Source organism: Callorhinchus milii, unplaced genomic scaffold, assembly GCF_018977255.1.
Source record: "Callorhinchus milii isolate IMCB2004 unplaced genomic scaffold, IMCB_Cmil_1.0 Scaffold9, whole genome shotgun sequence".
Classification (NCBI taxonomy): Eukaryota; Metazoa; Chordata; class Chondrichthyes; order Chimaeriformes; family Callorhinchidae; genus Callorhinchus; species Callorhinchus milii.
In genome coordinates, this window is record NW_024704750.1 from 21,989,420 (window position 1) to 22,009,009 (window position 19,590).

The 19,590-nt window shown below is 44.7% G+C and overlaps 1 protein-coding gene across 1 annotated transcript in view; it reads right to left on the reverse strand.

Moving 5' to 3' along the window:
* The window catches only part of LOC103186809 (centrosomal protein of 128 kDa), a 167,194-nt gene extending 148,903 nt beyond the window's left edge, over nt 1–18,291 (reverse strand). Inside the window, 7 exon segments of the mRNA XM_042337996.1 lie at nt 140–212; nt 2,300–2,391; nt 5,699–5,814; nt 7,144–7,252; nt 8,376–8,462; nt 10,213–10,378; nt 18,140–18,291. Of these exon segments, the coding sequence (XP_042193930.1) occupies nt 140–212; nt 2,300–2,391; nt 5,699–5,814; nt 7,144–7,252; nt 8,376–8,462; nt 10,213–10,374 (639 nt within the window). The 5' untranslated portion in view covers nt 10,375–10,378; nt 18,140–18,291.
* Nucleotides 18,292–19,590: the final 1,299 nt, after the last annotated feature.

Consider the following 19,590-nt stretch of genomic DNA (forward strand, 5'->3'; position numbering starts at 1 on the left):
GTCACTGAAGTTTATATGGCTAAAGCAAAGCTATTTTCTATGTAAAATAAATCACCTGCAGCTTCTGCCATTTTCGTTTACTAGTTATCAACAACAAATTATACAACGTTCACGGATTAAATCAATTTGAATAACTCACCATTTCGTGTCTGGGCACTTCCCTCAGCCTCTCTGATAAATGATTCAAAGTTTTTCTTGTTTCTGCATCAGTCCTGTCGATGGAAATGAATTTACATTTAATCTGCATGTCTGCAATCCGCAAGCAATCCTTTTAGTCTGTAAGACCGTTTTGTCTTAGAATTACGATCCTGCGGAACTGTGGAGAATTCTTAAAATTTAGTCTTGATTTTGAAGCTAATTTTCCACAGTTCTTAAAAAAGAACTTCGAATCTAAGCCAAAGCCGAATTCGAGAATTTTTACATAATTCTGCGCGACCTTAAATAATAAAATTGTCTCATGGCCTAAGATTAGGTAGGAATTTCAGGCCACTGATCAGCAATAATCAGAATATATAGCAGCCTTTCAAAACTCACACAACCAAGAGTTAGATTTCTTGAGTGAAAAACTGGTTGCACTGGTAGAAAGGCCTGGATCCACTGAAATAAGGTGACCTGAGGGGAGAACTTTGCCGAGGGCAAGACACAGAGCAAGAGACTGCTACCAGTACTACACCACAGGCTAAATATTAAAATAGAGTTTAGTGACTAACTGTGATCGTTGAAAGTGTTTTTTGTTTGATTTTTTAAAAAAAGAAGCGTTTTGAATAATTCAGTCCAAAAGTAGCATCATCTACTCTGACTCAACATTTGTAAAAGGAAAACACTAAACCATGGCAAATTCTGGGAAAGTTGGGGTCAATTTGGTTTACACAGAGGTTCGAGGATGGGACTAGTCCAGCACCAGTTCCAACAATAAAGATGCAGATTGTAGTTCATAATACAACAACTTGCATTTATATAGCGCCCCTCATGCAGGGTAGTGTCCCAGAACACTCGATGGCGGCAGAGCCCGAGAGGGAGGAGGTGACCATAAGCACGGTCGCAGAGGAAGGTCTTCAGGCACGATCTGAAGATGGGAAAGGAAGGGGCCACGCAGAGGGATAGAGGAAGGGCATTCCAGAGCGTAGTAGCTGAAAGCACGGCCACCATGGTGTACCAGAGGGCACGATACAGTTAGCATGGAAGCCTTGTCCCCAAGGCTGGTAGAACACAAGAAGTCGGTTTCAAAAATATAATTTTCTTCCCAGGATCAAATGGCACAATAGGGCAGTATACTGTCTCATCTCTGCCGATTGTCACATTGCAATGGTACATGATCCTTTCTCTTCTGGAAGGATTTTAATGCAACTCTAAATTGACTTGGCAATTCTCTATGTGAACTGAGTTCTGGCTGCCACTGCACAACTCCTTGATGGCACCAGCATTTAGCACTAAAATTACTTCAATTTGGGAATGTCGTTCATAAGAGTACTGGAAATGTGAAGAAAAGCAAGCTGGTTCCGTCCAGTGAGTTTTGATGGCTTCACTGCATTCATAGTAGAAGTAGAAGTAAAATATATCCTGTATATGATTTTGTTGAAACAGTTTGAAAAAGTTTTTTTTTGCCACACCAGGAGTTAAAGAATTCGCAGGGCAATTTCACTTTCGTTCAAAAAGAAAATAACTGGGAGAATGACCCACATTAATAAATCAAAATAATGCTTCCATTTGATATAACACTTTTAACGTCAAAACATCACAAAACTCTTTAAAGGTAATTGCTGTCAGGTCTAGTAACTGTGTAGACAATCATAAAGCATCATCATAATAATCCATGAATTTGATATAGTGCTCACATTGTTGAGACGTCTCAAAGTGCTTCATAGAATATACTTTGAAGTGAATTGACTGTATTTTTGGGGCGAAAAGTGGCAGCCAATTGGGCACTGAAGTCTGAAGCACTCAGGGACCCTACCCTTCATGAAGGGTGCTTTAAATGCAAATTGTTGCTGTCCCACAAAAAGTCATGGATTGAGTGACCAAAATATTATTAACTATTTTTTATTTTGTTTTTTATTTTTATTTTGAAGGTATTATTACCATTGCAGACAATTTACACTCAGCAAGTCCTATAAACATCAATGAGGTGAATAACCAATTGATCTGGAGGATAATAAAGGCAAAGTACACTAGAAGTAGTTTCATAAAATTTGAACTGATCAATAAGAATACATGCACATTACTACCTCTGTCTCCAAGACGCATGCTACATAGCTAACGTGATGGCTAAAAAAATTTTTTTCCAACTCGATATACGTACTTAACACGCTGTTCGATTTCCTGTTCCAGATTATCTCCGAGTCTTAGTTGATCACTGCTGAGGTCTCTTAATGACTGATGCACTATGTGAATCTGTGAATCACAAATTCAGTTTAATCAATGTGATAAAATTGACCATAAGAATTAAGGATTAGCTACTGGTTTTTTGTAACTCACTTTTTAAAGTAAATTACAGTATTGAGATGCTGAAAGATCCAGGTACTTTCTGGGCATCCTTTTGACAACAAGGGAAATGATGTTTAGAAAATAAAAATGAACAAGAGATAGCATTGTTCTTGGTTTGATTGAAAGGTTACAATGATAGAAAGATTCTTAATTATGAGAGTGGTTGATTTTCCTATTTTGTACTCACACTTTAAGACTCACAAAAACACGTCTGAGTACAATGATCCATTGTTGTCCTCTTAACAATAATACAATACTAAATTACATCGGAAGGAGTCACAAGGCGCTTCACAGAATATACTGTAAGGTGAATTGACTGTGTATTTTCTGGGCAAAACTCAGCAGACAGTTGGGCGCAGTGGTGTCCGACAAACATTCTTGGCTTGAGTGACCGGATTATCATTATTTATTTATTTAATTTGGGGGGGAGGAGGGGGGGATCGTTAACCCTAGAAAGCGATCTGATAATTGACTAATAACCTGGTTCCTACTTGTTGCTAGGTAAACTGAAGCATAAGGAAACTTGCCTAAGGTTTCATCATGCCAACAAATTGAACCTGGGTCCTCTCACTTGCTAGGCTAGTGCTCTAACCAATACGATCAGTATTTCTTCCCCTCAATGACCACAGTCAGTTTTCCCCACCCTAACCTAAGCCTTCCTGCTGAGGTGACCCTGGCTGGATCTCTACAATGGTTATGGAACAAATCAGCAACATCTCCAAGCCAGCTACCTGGTTGCCTTCCTTTCTCCCTCTGCTTTCCAATTTGCCTATTTCCCTAGTCTTCTGAGATATTTTAAAAACTGTTTATACTTGTATAAGGATGGTAATTCTTCACTTAATTTTTTTTAAAAGAGCAATGTTAGAAAAATGTTGTCATTGCTGGAAGAAAACTCAATTCACAAATAGGTTTCACAAGTTCTATTGTGAGAAAGTGACAATTTAAAAAAAATTATAGCACATGTAATTTAGCCTCGCAGATCAAGTTATACCCTAGAGTCTGTAATCAGTCCCCAGAGACTGACAATATACTTGTTCCGAAGTACATAGAGAACTGTCAGTTTCCCTGACAATGGGTTGGATCCAGTGTGTAATCCTAATTCCTGTGGGTTATGTGCCAGGAGGTAAACTGGACATCTTCCAGGAGTAAAGGCTGCTTAGGCCACTCATGATGATAATAATAATAATAATCCTTACATGTCAGAAGGACGTCCCAAAGCACTTCACTTTACTGTGAAGCAGTGGCTGTGTATATGTGGGCAAACGTGGCAGCCAATTTGCACACTGCAGTGTCGACAAACAGAATAGAGTGAGTGACCAATTCTTTTTTTTATTTGGGAGATTGGTTGGCCAGGACACCAGGAGAAACTCTTTTCCAATAGCGCCACAGGACCTATAGCGTCCACCTAAATGGGCAGATGGGACCTCGATTCAACGTCTCATTCGAAGGACAGCACCTCCAACAAGGCTTTACGACCCCAGCCCTGTACTGGAGCATCAGTTTAGACTACGTGATCCCATGTCCCGACGTGGGGGCTTGAACCCACAACCTTCTGACTCAGAGGGTACTACCACTGAGCCAGGGTGACTCACTTCACCTTTTACTGCTCCATTTCACCAAAAAGAGGCGAGTCAAGACCTTGCTGTCAAGATTGCAGAAGAGCAATGGGACATGGTATTTCCCGGCCCTTTAGCTTGAAATTGTGAAAAATTCTTCAATCCAGGACACTATTTGGACACCAGTACTTTTTTCGGGGAAACTTAAGACTTGATTTGTGAATATCAGGTGGAATTTTAGGCCCCTGAATCTATGAAACAAATATTCCATGTTACTATTATTTCCAGTTCCGTTCACCTTTCTACAAAGCTTCTGACAACACTAACCATGTCAAAAACTAATAAAATTGAAGTGCTACTTTAAGAAATCCCAAAGCCCATAAAATTATATATCCCTTCTTGGTGAGGAGATGCTATTAGTGATAAAAGCATCATTGGAGAAAGCCTGAGCGAGTAATTGGACATGGACTCTAAATATAATGTGCAGCTGATTACACATCGGAGAGTAAAAGCAGCACACAATTTAAATCCCTAAAACAACAGTGTGTTATTGGATCCTAATTCCCTCACTAATCTATTGTTTAAAAATGAGCATGCTCCAGTTATTTTGGTCATGCAAAACATTAGGCTTCGCTCTGCGTTCTCTAGGGTAAGGGAGAGAGGGAGTTGACAGAGTCAAGTTAATCAGCACCATCACTCCACTATCTCACCCCATTTCTACCAACAACACACAGCCATCAAGTGTCCCGGAACTTCTGGAGCAATTGATTTCAGCAAAATGCCAGACATTGGCCTAATAATAATTTTTAAAGTAAGCTTGTAAAGTCAAAAAGCTATTCTAGTACCTGAGATATCAAAATCTCAGCCCAGGGGTTTTGTTTTAACTAGAGGGAGTACATTTAAGATTTTTTAAAAAAAACGCAGAGGAAAATAATGCCAGACCAAAAACAGAACAAACATTCTGAACAAAAATTCTCTTATGGATTGAGGCAGAATCCATAATAGTACTAAAAAGGAAGTAGACAAAATATAAACTGAGATTTCCACGCATCCCAAGTACACATGGAATTCCCAGAGATTGTTGGAATGGAATGAACACTCTCTCTCTCCCTGGAGGGACACATCCTGCTTACCTAATTCCGGAAAGTATTAGGTGCAGGTTAGCAAGACCCAAGGCTTGGGGGAGCCCAGAGTGTGCGTTTGAGAAACTGCTGGAGTCTAACCAGCTAAAACCACATAGCTTGTCGTTGATAATTGTATGTGGAAAAATTGTATATGGAAAAGGAAGGGAAGAGGACTAAACAGAGAGCAACTTCAGAGAGCCAACAGGCACAATAGGTCAACTGGTCTTCAGGCTGAAGCAATCTAGGATTCTAAGTACTGAGCTTTAAGAGACAGATCTCAGACATGCACTGATACCCCAGCTCACTTCACAGGAACAGGCAGTAATGACATACTTAACCTTTACGATTCTACAGTACTAAACTGCAGCCAAGGATAATGAACTGAATATCCTGGCATAACTTAGGACTGTGGGTATTGATTTCTGAACATTTTCTTTTTAAACAGAGAAAATGGTTATCACACAGTTCACTGCTTTAAGCGATTTGAGTGCCAATTATCTATTCAATAGGTCTTTTTACTGTAATTTTACTTACGTTATTTGAAGGCTTTGGCTGATCGATAAATCTCACGGAAGATCTGTACTTTCTATCACGAATATTCAAGTGAGCCGCATGGTCCTTTGGATGTGAGGTAGAACTGCACTGACCTTCTGAAAGGGTAACACATTCAAGAGTTCACCTTGCTCTTCAAAATCAACCGGTCAGAAAAACAACAACAACTTGGATTTATATAGCACCTTTCACACAGGGCAATGTCTCAGGGTGCTTAACAGCGGCAGAGCCTGATGCCGAACTGGGGGAGGGAGCATGGTCAAAGAGGAAGGCTTTCAGCCGTGATCTAAAAAAGCTGGAGGGATTGGGGGAGAGAGTTCCAAAGCTTCAGAGCCTGGAAGCTGAAAGCACGGCAGCTGATGGTGGAGCGGAGGGGACTTGAATTTATATATCTAGAATAATTGTCTTGAAGCATTTTAGAAATGAAATGAATGTCACATAGAGAAGAGTGGCAGGTAATCTGCACAAGCAGTGTCCTATAAGCAACATGGAGTTCAACAGCCAGTTACAGTAATCTAAATTTGGAGTAAATTTAGATGCAATACAATACAAAATTACATTGTACAGTGCCTTTCACGTCAGGAGAACGTCCCAAGGCATTGGAGGTAACAATAATAATAATCCTTGCATTTGATATAGCGCCATATCACGTCTTCAAGATGTCTCAAAGCGCTTCACAGGATACACTGTAAAGTGAACTGACTGTATATTTTATAGGCGAAAAGGTTGAGGATTTATGGTGAGGATTGGGTATATCCTCAACATAAATCCTCAACCTTTTCTCTCCCAACAAACGATCAAATTAATTCTTCAGCCTATTAATTGTAGTTCATTAATTAATTGATGGATAGATTATTGGATTAACTGATTTTTTGAATTAATTTTTCCTCTCCCCTCAGCTCCCATCTCCAGCCCAGCCAGTACTGTTAAGCACTTCAGGGCCTCCTCTGGATGTGAAACACAATATAAATACAACAACTTTCATTTATATAGCGCCCTTCATGCAGGGCAACTTCCCGGAGCGCTTGACAGTGGCTGAGTACTGACTCCAAGCCGGGGGTGAGGGTGGGAAGAGGTGACCTTAAGCACGATCGAAAAGGAATATCTTTAGGCGGAACTTGAAAGTGGGAAGTGAGGGGGCAAGGCAGAGGGATTGAGTTCCCTAAATTAGTATGGTATATTGTACTGTTCCACCAATCTTCTCTAACTTTTTAATTTCCTCTTCCCAACACTCTCCATCCCCCGGTGTAACCATATCCCTTATCTCAAGAAGCTGCAGGCTCCTCAGAATCCTAGAACTTTAAATGCTGTCTATTTTTTCTTCAAAAGATATTTATTTCAATGTTGTCCACAGTAAATCCAAAGTGGACGCATTGAACACAATTCCTAAAATGCTTTTAAGATGACCTTGTAATTGTGTCATATACCTGTAGGGGAGTCGCTCTGTAGGTCACTTGTTTGAAGTGTTGAGTGAGAGCTTCTGTGCAGTCGCTGGTTTCTCAGCTGGTCCACAGACTGTTCCAGATTATCTCGTAGCTTTTATCCCCCAAAATCAAAACAGACCAAATGTTCAGTTACAATTGGGGAGGACAAGTTTGCAGGGCTATGGGGAGAGAGCGGGGGAGTGGGATTGATTTGAATAGCTCTTTTCAAAGAGCCGGAACAGACACAATGAGCCAAATGGCCCCTTCTGTGCAATATAATTCTATGATTCTATGAATATTTGGTTCTTTCTTCCAGCGCTCAGCTAAAGCAAATCAACAAATGCAACAATGCCAAACTTGTGACAATTATATTGGTCTTTATAATTAAAAAAAACTTGCATTTGATTACAACAACAACAAATTACATTTGTATAGCGCCTTTCATGTCAGGAGGAATTCCCGAAGTGCTTTACATGCATTTTGAGTCAACAAAAGATTATTTCATAAATTTATATCAGGCTCAGATTTGTCACATTGAAGCAAAGCGCCTCTCAGATAATTGCTGCCACATGGAATGACTGTGTAACTTGGCAAACACAACAGTCAATACTCATACAAGATCCAACAAACCGCCATGACGTGAATGAACAATATATATGTAGAAGTGGAAACACCCTTCTATCTGTGAATAGTTTTGTGGGGTCTTTAGTGTTCACCTGAACAGATAAACATCACTGCATGTGCACTTCAAAATAAAGCATTTGTGTGAATTCCTTGGGGAAATTTTGATGTGATAAGGATCTACATTAAAGACAAATCTAGTAATAGTAATGTTCTGAAAAGTGAGTGTGAAAGAACAGCAACACATCATGTCAGCTCCTAATGTGAGCAGGAGAGGAATAAGTGAAGACAAAGTGTTATATATTAGAGCATCTTTCTTCTCCATCTCGCCCGCCAATACTCACAGCTGTTCCACTTCATTCATCAGAAGCTTTCAGTCATTCATGTTTCTGCATGTTAAAAATCATGTTTCTATTACAGCTCTAGCAGTCCTTGAAGCTAAAAAGGACTGTGAAAATCTACTTTAGGTTAGATGATAATAAATCATTTCATAAACTGATCTCAAGTGCTAGGATGGATTTATTTCTGGCGCAAAAGAGCTAACCATGTTATTGAATTGTAATTTTTTTATGAAGTGTTCTTCAGTGGCAACAAGCACCGACAGGAGTACCTACCTTTGACACCGCCTTCATTTGTTCACTCGTCAAGTCTCTATAATCCCCCAGCATCTGATCAACATTGCGGAGGTTCTGACTTGTGTCCTAAAATCAATCATATTTCAGGTGTCAGGTATTCTAAACTTGAACAGAAATAAACTTGCCTCCAAGACTTGCACGTGCCACTTTACTAGGAGTAAATGATGCATTTCTACACAAAAAGTAAGAAAATATTATCCTTTCAACAAAATAAAGTGAATTATTTGCATAAGAACAGGAGTCTACTCAGCGTTTTGAGCTTGTCTGGCAGTTTCTTAGAACATGGCAGATCTTTTCATTTCATTTTCCCACTTTTTCTCCACACCCCTTAAATATCCTCAATTCCCAAGTATCTATAAACATCCCAATTCATTCTGCCTCTATGGCCTTCTGGGGCAGGGCATTCCACAACATTTATCTGCCAGAATATGGGACAGATCATTTTTTTTTGATGCAGGATGATACACGCATTAGTCATATAATAGCTATTTTATAAAGAACGAGTGTTTTTATGATAGAGCGTTCAATGTAGCGCAAAGGGATTATATAAAGCTGTGGCAAGGGTGGTAAAATATACGATTCCCACTCTGTTCACATCATAGACTTTGTGCTTGCCATATTAAGATCATTTTAACATATGGAATCCTGTAGCTGAGTGGTTAGAGCACTCGCCTCGCAATCGAGAGACCTACGATTCCCGGCAGAGCGAAATGCACACCTCTGTTTACCTAGCAGTATGTAGGAACCCGGTTGTTAGTTGATTGATGGATTGCTTTTCTGGGAAAATAATGCCCTCAAAAACAAAATTGATTACTTCAATCCACGACTGTTTGTGGGACGCTGCTGTGCACAATTGGCTGCTATGTTTCGCCCATAAAATACACAGTCAATTCACTATACAGTATATTCTGTGAAGCGCTGTGAAACATCTTGAAGATGTGATAAAGTGCTATATCAAATCCAAGGATTATTATTATTATCAGAAATTTTGGGCTTGCCATGTTAAGATCATCGTTCAGAAAGTTCACAATCATTGTTACTCAGTGATCAGGGTGCCCTGTTTAACTCCTGGGCATCCATTAAAGGGTTAATTCTATAATAATAATCCTGGCATTTGTTATAGCATCACTATCACACAAAACATCTCGAAGAGCTTCTAGTTTTCTGTGAATTTTGAATGACTATTTGTAAGCAAACACAGCAGCCTATTTGTGCATAGCAATGTCCCACAAACAACCAGCAGGTGATTGTCCAATTGAACAAGAGGAATGTTGAGCAGGACACCAGGATCGATCGCCTGAGAAAGCAAACAGGACTATCCATTGGACGGCACTTCCGACAATGTAGCACTCCCCCAATACTGCACTGGAGTATCAACTTAGACCTTGAGTTCCAAGGGCTTGACAGAGATGAAAGTGCTACCGACTCAAACCAGGTTGATACTCCGGTCCACTAACTAGGATTTTTATCAAGGAACACAAATTACAACTATTAATTTGGCAAATATTTCAGTGTCTTTCCATTTCGCAGCAGTTAATTTTCTCCTCTGCAACAGCAGTGTAGAGGTCCATTTGCCATCATGGGAGGCGGATATTCAAGTAGGTGCTTTTATGGAGCCTTGAAATCGCCGTACGTAGTATAGTTCTCTGTCGGTGCAGTCAGAAATAGTTCCTTGTGATTTAAAAAGCCAGATGCCCCTTTCTTTCTCCTAACTGAATGTACTGTGTTTCATCTAATAGCTTCCGTGTTACTCAATAAATGTGTTTTATATAACAGCAGCATCGGACTGCAGGCAATGCAGTGATATTTATTATACCTGTAAAGTGCTTGCTAATGTGTTAATTTTTTCAGTGAAACATACTCCACTCTGTGTCTTGTGCCTTCCCTGTGCCCCCACCACTGACGTCACCTTCGGTGATCTTCGCCGGCTTGAGTATTTCCGACGGATAGAATCGGAATCACTCGACAAGTCTGCCATAATACTGCAAGTAAAAAAACAGAAATTAGGAAGCGTGAAAAGTAAGCCAAAAATAGATACCTTCTGACAACATCCACATTCCCAGTTTCACTTCAGTCAATTTTCTTTTATACACAAAATAAAAGCTTTACCCTCAGTTCTTTGAGCAGCTGCAAAGGAAAGAAAAAATGAATAAAGATCAGTTTTTCCCAACGAGATTNAAAAAACAAATACAGTGTACTAACTCTCATAACTTTAACTTGGATTATCAGTTTTTCAACTTCATTTAGCAGTGAAATCAGCCCTTGGGACGTCCTTCCGACGTGAAAGGCGCAATACAATGTAGTTTTGTATTGTATTGTAAATCAGGAAGCATTTTTTCGCCAAAGGATAATAATAATAATAATAATCCTTGCATTTGATATAGCGCTTTTCACATCAGGAGGACGTCCCAAAGCGCTTCACAGAACACACTGTAAAGTGAATTGACTGTATATTTGTGGGCGAACGCGGCAGCCAATTGCGCACAGCAATGTCCCACAAACAGTCATAGATTGAAAATGACTAATTTTATTATTGTTTTGGTTTTGGAGGGATTATTATTAGGCTCTGTGTGGAGTAAGGAAACTTGCCCAAGGTTTCGCCCTCTGCCTGGAATTGAACTCAGGTCTCTCACTTGCAAAGCGAGTGCTCTAACCACTGAGCTACAGGACTCCAGGATAGTGGAAATCTGGACCTCTCGTCCCCTAAAAGCTATGGATGCTGGATCCATTCAAATTTTTTTCAAGACTGAGGTGGATTGATGTTTGTTATGTAAGGGTATCTATCAAGTGATATGGAGCAAAGGCGGGTAATTGGAGTTGAAGTACAGATCAGCCATGATCCAACAGAATGGCGGAACACGCTCGAGGGGCTGAATGAGAGATAAATCTGTGCCTTTATCTTCCATTGTTTTTCATGGGTTTCTTTGTAGTCACCTGAATAGGCAAACATGATCTTAGTTTAATGTCTCATCCAACAATGCAACGCTGCTGCCACATTGTACGGTAGTGTCAGCCTCCACTCAAAGTTCTCAATGTGAGACTTGAACCTGCAACTTTCTGATTCAGAAGCAAGAATGCCAACAACTGAGGCAAGCTGACAGGTTTCAAGGCTGTAACCTTATCTCCACAATCAATTGACAACTGTGAACAGTACAACATCAGAATCCTGACAATTCTATAGCTCCATAAATACTCAGTTTGTATTCCACAATTCAATGCTGTATCGACTATTTCAGCAGCACATGCACACACTCACTCAAATAAATTGTTTGATCATCCTCCTATCCAACACCTAAACAGTATTACAAGCAAAAACATCCCAAAATTAATGTGATGTTTTCAAACACCTGATATTAGTAATGCTGCACTTGAAACCTGCTGCGTAACATTTAAGCAAGTGAAAACAGCTCTTATTCTCATTCAACATTCAAACCTTTGCATCGCCAAGTACTTACATTAAATGTATGACTCATTCCCAATAATAACCCTTTAGATAAAATTAAGAATTTCACACAATATCTCCACTATGGCAGAGACCAGCCACAACCAGAGAGATGAGAGTCAAGTTTAGTTGTTAGTACTGTATAAAAGTACTCAAATATTGTAATAAACCAGATTTAGACACAACAACAGATGATAGCAAAGCAGTGTCTTTCCTGAGGCAATGTGAATTACAACACAAGGAATCTGCAAGCCTTTGGATCAATGCCTCCCGAGACTAAGCAGAAGCACTCTTTGACAAATATCTTTTTAAGTGGCATAAGTTAAGACAAGTCACATGCAAACATCCGAGACCCAAGCACACAACAACAACAAGATTACATTTGTATAGCGCCTTTCATGTCGGGAGGACGTCCCAAGACGCTGGACAGTGTACCCGAGCTGGGGTCAGGGGGAAAGAAGGGAGGGGAAGGGGGTGACCAATTCCATGGTCAAAGAGGAGACTTTTGAGGCGGGACTTGAATGAGGCTAAGGAGGGGGTGAGGCGGAGTGATTGGGGGATGAAGTTCCAGAGGTTGGGGGCAGAGTGGCTGAAGGCTCTCCCGCCAATGGTGGGGCGGGTGGGTCGGGGGATGTGGAGCAGCCAGAGCCGGCTGAGCAGAGGGAGCGGGCGGGTTGGTAGGGGGTTAGGAGGTCACAGATGTAGGGTGGGGCGAGGCCACGGAGAGCTTTGTAGGTGAGGACCAGGATCTCGAACTGGATCCTCTGAAGGATAGGGAGCCAATGGAGTCGGCCAAGAATGGGGGAGATGGGGTCACGGAGTTTGGTGCGGGAGAGGACACGGGCTGCAGAGTTCTGTATTATCTGCAGTCTGTGGAGGGAGGAGTTGGGAAGGCCGACAAGCAGGGAGTTTGCATAGTCGAGCCTGGAGATGATGAAGGCGTGAACAAGAGTTTCAGCGCCTGAGGGGTGAGGTAGTGGCGGAGTCGGGAGATGTTACAGAGGTGAGGGAAGGCAGAGCGGGTCATGGCTTGGATGTAGGGAAGAAATGACAGTTGAGGGTCGAATAAGATACCGAGGTTCCTGACTGGTTTGGTAAGTTGAAGTGTGCAACCCTGGAGGTTGATGCTGCCAGAGCCTGAGGTGCGGAGGTGCTGGCGCGAGCCAATCAGGAGGGCCTCAGTTTTGTTCACATTCAACTGTAGGAAGCTTTCCCTCATCCAGGACTTGACGTCCGACAGTCAGTCTGTCAGGACAGCAGTGTCCTGGAGTCGAGGCTGGAGGCAGAAAGATAGAGTTGGGTGTCATCCGCATACATATGAAATTTGACCCCATGTCTGCGGATAATGTCACCAAAGGGGGAGCATATAGATATTAAAGAGGAGAGGGCCAAGAACATAGCCCTGGGTGACGCCAGACATGACAGTGCAGGGGCTGGAGGAGAAATCTTTAGAGGCAACAAATTGGAGATAGTGACACAGATAGGAATCGAACCAGGCAAGGGCAGGTCCGCGAAGATTAAGTAAGGAGGAGAGGCGGTCCTCCTGACGTGAAAGACGCTCTATGAATGTATTTTTGTCGTGTTGTTGTTGTTGTATGAGGATGGAATGGTCGACAGTGTCGAAGGCGGCAGAGAGGTCGAGGAGGACAAGGAGGCAGAGGAAGCCCTGATCACAGATATTCAGAATGTCATTAGTCACTTTGACCAGGGCTGTTTCCGTGCTGTGGGCAGCAGATCGGAGGGGTTCAAAGAGGGAATGGCGGGAGAGAAAGGAGCGGAGCTGGGACGCAACGACTCGTTCCAGAACCTTGGAGAGGTTAGTGATGGGGCAGTAGCTGGAAAAAAGGGATGGGTCCAGGGAAGATTTTTTTCAGGATGGGGGTGATGACAGCTATTTTTAGGGGGATTGGAAGTAAACTGGTTGACAAGGAGAGGTTGATGACGTAGGACAGGAGAGGGGCCAGAAGGTGGAGCTGGAGCTGAGGAGAGAGGTGGGGATGGGATCGAGAGACCAGGTGGTGAGTTTGAGTTTGCAAACAATCGCGGAGAGGGAGGAGGAAGAGATAGGATCGAAGGAGCATAGGGGGGATGGGTGGGGGGTGAGTCATGAGGGAGAGGTGATGTGGGTGGCTGTGGACGGGGCAGAGGTGGCTGAACGTATCCCCTCGATTTTGGTTTTGAGGAAATCCAGCATCTCCTCACAGTTGGGAGTTTGAGGAGAGGATGGGTGTGGCGTGGCAAAGTGGATGGAGGAGACGGTTAGTGGTAGAAAAGAGAAGCCTGGGGTTGTCCTTTGCCTCCAAGATAACCTTGGAGTAGAAAGAGGATTTGGCGGAGGCAAGAGCACAGCCGTAGATCTTGGAGTGGTGAAGCCAGATGTGCCGATGGACCGTTAGTTTGGATTTGGTCCAGGCACGTTCAGCAGCTCGCACTTGTGCCTTGAGGGAAAAGAGATGGCGTGTACCAGGGGGATTTACGTGAGTATGGGGCGGTTCGAGAGGTGAGGGGGGCAAGGGAGTCCAGAATGGAGGAGAGGGAGTTGTGGAGAAAAGAGAGTGAGGAGGGGAGATTGGTCAGAGAAGGCCAGAGGTGAAGGAGTTCAGATGACTCCAGGACAGTAGAGAGGGAGAGGGAGGAATTTTTTTTTTCTACGAACAGTATGTGATGGTGGAGGTTTGAGAAAGGGGAAGGGGTACGGAGGTGTTGAGGGAGATGAAGCGGTGGCCCGAGATGGCTTTATCGATGTTGGTGATATCCGAGACGGTGAGGCCCCGGGTGATCACCAGGTCAAGGGGGTGGCCACGGATGTGGGTGGGGGAGTGGATGAGGAGGGAGAGGTTGAGGGAAGAGAGGAGAGAGGAGGGAGGAGAAGTCGGCAGAGGTAGAGCAGGAGTGAGTGGAGCGGAGGTTGAAATCGTCTAGGATTAGGAAGCGTTCAGAGCAGAAGGAGAGGGAAGATAGGAGGGCGGAGATGTCCAAGAGGAAGGTGGGGGAAAGCTTGAGGGGACGGTAGACAAGGAGGATTTTGAGGGAAACCCTCAAACAGTTCATGGGAGACCCAAGCACACAGCATAAAACAACTATGACCATCAGTATCATAAGAAATGTTGCATCTTTCTTTATCTTCTGTATTCACAAAAGTGCCAACGAATGTCCGAGGCAGTTGTGCAAAATTGAATTTATCATATTGGTGTCATCGTTTACAGTCCAAACTTCATGCTGTCATTCTAGGGCAACACTGAGGTAACAGTCCAATGCATTGCCAGAATTGCCATCTTTGGGATGCAGCATGTGCAAAACCCTCCAAAACTCCCTCCCTAAATCCCTCACTCGTCATTGCTGTCTTTAAAAGCCTCCTATAAGACCCCTTCTTCAACTGTGTCCAGCAACCTTCCTTCTCCCCATCCTCCATGCTCAGTTTCTCTATGAAGAACTTCAAGAAATTCCCCTATATTGATGAATTTTGCTGTTATCAGTAAATAACTCATACATAAGTGAGCAGCTCCAAACTCTGCATGTTAACATTAATGAACTAATAACCCAGCTTGGTGACATCATCCGTAGGCATCGGGTCAATCTCCAAGAATAGACGGGTGACATTCAACTCTATCTTCCTGCCTCCACTCTCGACTCTAGGACCAGTACTGTTCTGTCAGACGTCAAATACTGAATGAGCGAAACGTTGGCAAACCAAAGTTATCTGTTTGGCTCCTGCGAATACCTCCTCACCTCAGGCACCAATTATATCAACCTCCCCGGTTGCAGAATCCATACCAAATCTCGGCATTTTGTTTGACCCTCAGTTCTACTTCCAAGTCTTTCAACTGGTTACTGACCAAGTCCATTTGCTTCCACCTCTGCAATATTACCCACCTCAGCTGCTGCCTGAACCCCAATGCAGCTGAAGCCCTCACCCTTTTGTCATCTCCAGACTCAACTTTCCAAACACGTCACTCCACCCTCCACAGCCAGCATCTGCTTATGCACAAGTCTGGTCTGCTTCATAAGCACCCCACCCTGCTAAGGAGCTTTCAGCCACTTTTATTCCCCAGCCATCTGGATTCCTTTCCCTAAGTCCCTCTGCCTCCATATGAGGTGCACTTACCTACCTCATTCTCTTAAACACCTTCACACTTGCATATATCACATTCCAATCTGTCTCTCTGAGCGCGAATTGCCTTAGGAACTGAGCAGCTCCACACCCAACACGTTAACATGAATGAATTGATAAGTGAAACAGTGCATCCCAATGTCAGGATTTTGAGCTCACACAGTCTAACGACAAATTATATTTATATAGCACCTTTCACATGAGCAGGACGTCCCAAGGGCCTGATTAGCTAGTGGTAGCCAATCTTTTTGGTGGGACAACCAAATATATTTTTAATTATTGAACTTTTCATTTTTGAATTTTTCTTCATTAATGGCCGTGCCATGGTATTGCTGCTTGATAGCTACTGGAAACAAAGCTTGACTTGACTTGTCGCGGACTTGCCTGGACTGGTGTTCAGCGGGCCACTTCTTGACACTCCAAGAAATCGATCATGATCGACTGGTTGGAGACCCCTGGTTTAGGCTGACTCTCCAGTTCAGTGTATGTGTGTTCATGTGTGTGTGTTGGGCGAGGGGATAGAATGGCTGCATTGTTCAGCACTGCACTACTGCAGATGTGGTGTATTTGGATTTCTAGAAGGCATTCGACAAGGTGCCACATAAAAGGCTGTTGCATAAGATTAGAGCACATGGAATTAAAGGTAATATTTTAGCACGGATTGGAGAGTGGCTAACAGGAAGAAAACAGAGAGTAGGGATAAACGGGTCCTTCTCAGATTGGCAGAATGTGACTAGTGGAGTGCCTCAAGAATCAGTGCTTAGGCCTCAATTATTTACAGTCTATATCAATGATTTAGATGAGGAATAGAACCTAATATATCTAAATTCGCAGACGACATGAAGCTAGGTAGGAGAGTAAGCTGTGAGGATGACACAAAGAAGAATGCAAAGGGAAATAGGCAGACTAGGTGAGCGGGCAAAAGTGGCAGATGGAGTATAACGTGGGGAAGTGTGAAGTTATTCACCTAGGGTAGTAAAAATAGAAAAGCTGCTTATTTTCTAGAGGGGGAGAAACTAGGTAGTGTTAGTAGTTCGAACTGAGTTGAGGAAACACTTCTTCACTCAGAGGGTAGTGAATTTGTGGAATTCTCTTCCCCCAGAATTCCTTGAACATTCCTAGACTGAGGTTGATAGATTTCTAAAGGATAGAGGGATTAAGGGATATGGGGATAGGGCAGGTAAATGGAATTAGGTTAGAAGATCAGCCACAATCTTATTAAATGGTGGGCCAGGCTCGAGGGGCTGAATGGCCTACTCCTGCTCGTATGTCTTATGGAGGCACCATTCTTTTGCCCGATACATGAGATCGAGCTCCCTCATCTTTGCCCTGTTCGCGCAGATGTTAAAGATCCTGCAAAAAGTTTCTCCCTCCCGTGACCTGGCCGACAATCCCCCCCCCCTCAGATAAAAACGGAGTATCACTCCACAGTCATTTGTGGGGACCTGGCTGGGCGCAAATTGGCTGCCGCGTTTGCTCACAAAATACACATCGTCACACGTACTTCTCAAGAGTATCCAACTAATCAAATCTAACTTATCAACTACATCACAACTCCGTCGTCCGTATACTCAGCACTCTAAACTCTATTCCTATCACACCAGTCCTTGCCAGTCTGGATTTAACTTCAAGATCCTCACACTCATCTACAAATCCCTTCATGCCCCTGGCACCTCCCTACTTCTCCGACCTGCCTTACTCCCTGGCTCCAGCCTCCCGCTTGTTAACCTCGTCCCCTTTCCGCTCTGCCCTCACCGTCAGCCGCCGGCCGCGCCCCAAAGCATTGGACCTCTCGGCCCTCAATCAGCCCCCTGTTCAGATCCCGGGTGAAGATCTTCCCGGTTCAACCGTGAGTACGGTCACCGCCTCCTCCCAGCTCGGGGTCAGGCTCCGGGACTACTCCGGGACTACTCCGCGTTCTGGGCGGGGGGGGGGGGGGTGACGCTTCTTGTTGTTTGTGGCCTGTGAAGCGCTTTGAGACATCTCAACAACATGATAAGACGCGATATCACATGCAAGGTCTGGTAGTAGTGACAGGAGATACCTTCCCTGACTGACTGACTGACTGGACAAGAAGATAACTCTCTCTCTCTCTCTCACTGATTGCATTATAAAAGGTTTTGTATATTTTTTTAAAAGTTATCGTTTCTTGTCAACATCTCTGCCCTCTCGGGGTGTCTGCGCCGTTACCTGTCGATTCCTGTTAAACTTTTCCCTCTCCTAAACGAGCCGAGCCGCCGGAGCCGGTCGGTCGGTCGACAGCCGCGGCCGCCATCAACAGCCAACAAACTCCCCGCTCTCGCTTCCCGCCTGCACTCCGCGTCTATGGCAACCGTCGCGCCGCCCCCTGGGACTTGTAGTCTCTTCCCTCCCTCCCGGATGTGGGCGGCCAGGAAACTCCGCGCCCCGCGCCGACTGCATCTGCCCCAACGGGCCCAGCGCCGCCGACTCCATCTCCCAGCAGGCGCCGCGCTCGCCAACCGCCGTCCTGGTTCACGCGCGCTCTCCCGCCCCCCTTCACTCCTCCCATCAGCCACCGCGCTCACCAACCGCCGTCCTGACACTCGCTCGCGCTCCCCCCTCCTCCTCCGCCACGGCCGTCGCGCGGATTCCTGGGAGCTGTAGTTCCTCTCGTCCGCTGCTCGCTCAGCAGCAGAGCTGGCGCGACTACGACTCCCAGGGTGCAGCGCACGGTGCCGTGCTGGCTTGGCGCCACTCTGACCGCCCGCCTCTCTGCCTGACTGCCCGCCCCGCCCGCCCCGCCTCAGCCGTACCCGCCCCCAGAGCCCGGGAAACAGTACCAATGACGATAGTAATCCCTGCGATTTGATGCGGCGCCTCATCACGTCGCCGAGAACGTCTCGAAGCGCTTCGTCGGACGCGCTGTTGAAGCGGCGCGACTGTATTTTCTGCCGCCGACAACGACAGCAGCGACGACTTGCGTTTACATGGCTCCCCTCACGACGACGACGACAGCTTACATTTTTGCGTCGCGCCCTTCACGCCGGGGCAGCGCCTCGGAGCGCTTAGGGTTAGGGTTGGTTTTACCTGGCGGATTGATGGCCCGGACCCGGGGAGAGAGCAGCCCCCCTTCTCTTTTCGAAGAGCGCCGCGGGACTGTGAACGTCCGCCTGTACGGGCAGACGGGCTCTCGACGTCTCACCCGAAGGACAGCAGCTCCCGACAACGAAACGGCCAACAACAAATTGCATTTATATAGCACCGACCCCCCTCACGGAGGGTAGTGAACCAGAACGCTTAAACGACACCGAGAGGGGGGGGGGGGGGTCACGGTCAACAGGAAGGACTTCAGGCGCAATCTGAACATGGGGGAAAGGAAGGGGCAAAGGCAATACCCCCCCCCCCCCCCAGCAGTGCATTGGACTGTATTTATTTATACCGTACCTTTCATGTGGTGGTGGGGAGAGAGAGAGGGTCAGTGGAGTCTCCTTGGAGTTCAGCTGAGCTCCGCGGTGATGTGCTCAGCCATGGAATTGGGAGAAATCGAATCCACCCTCTGTGGTTCTCTCTCTCTCTCCCTCTCTAATCCACTTCTCGAGCCATTAGGGTTCGTAGTCCTCCAGAGCACTGCTGCTGACAGACCGACCAACCTCGCCCATCGAAAAAGGACGTGGACGGGC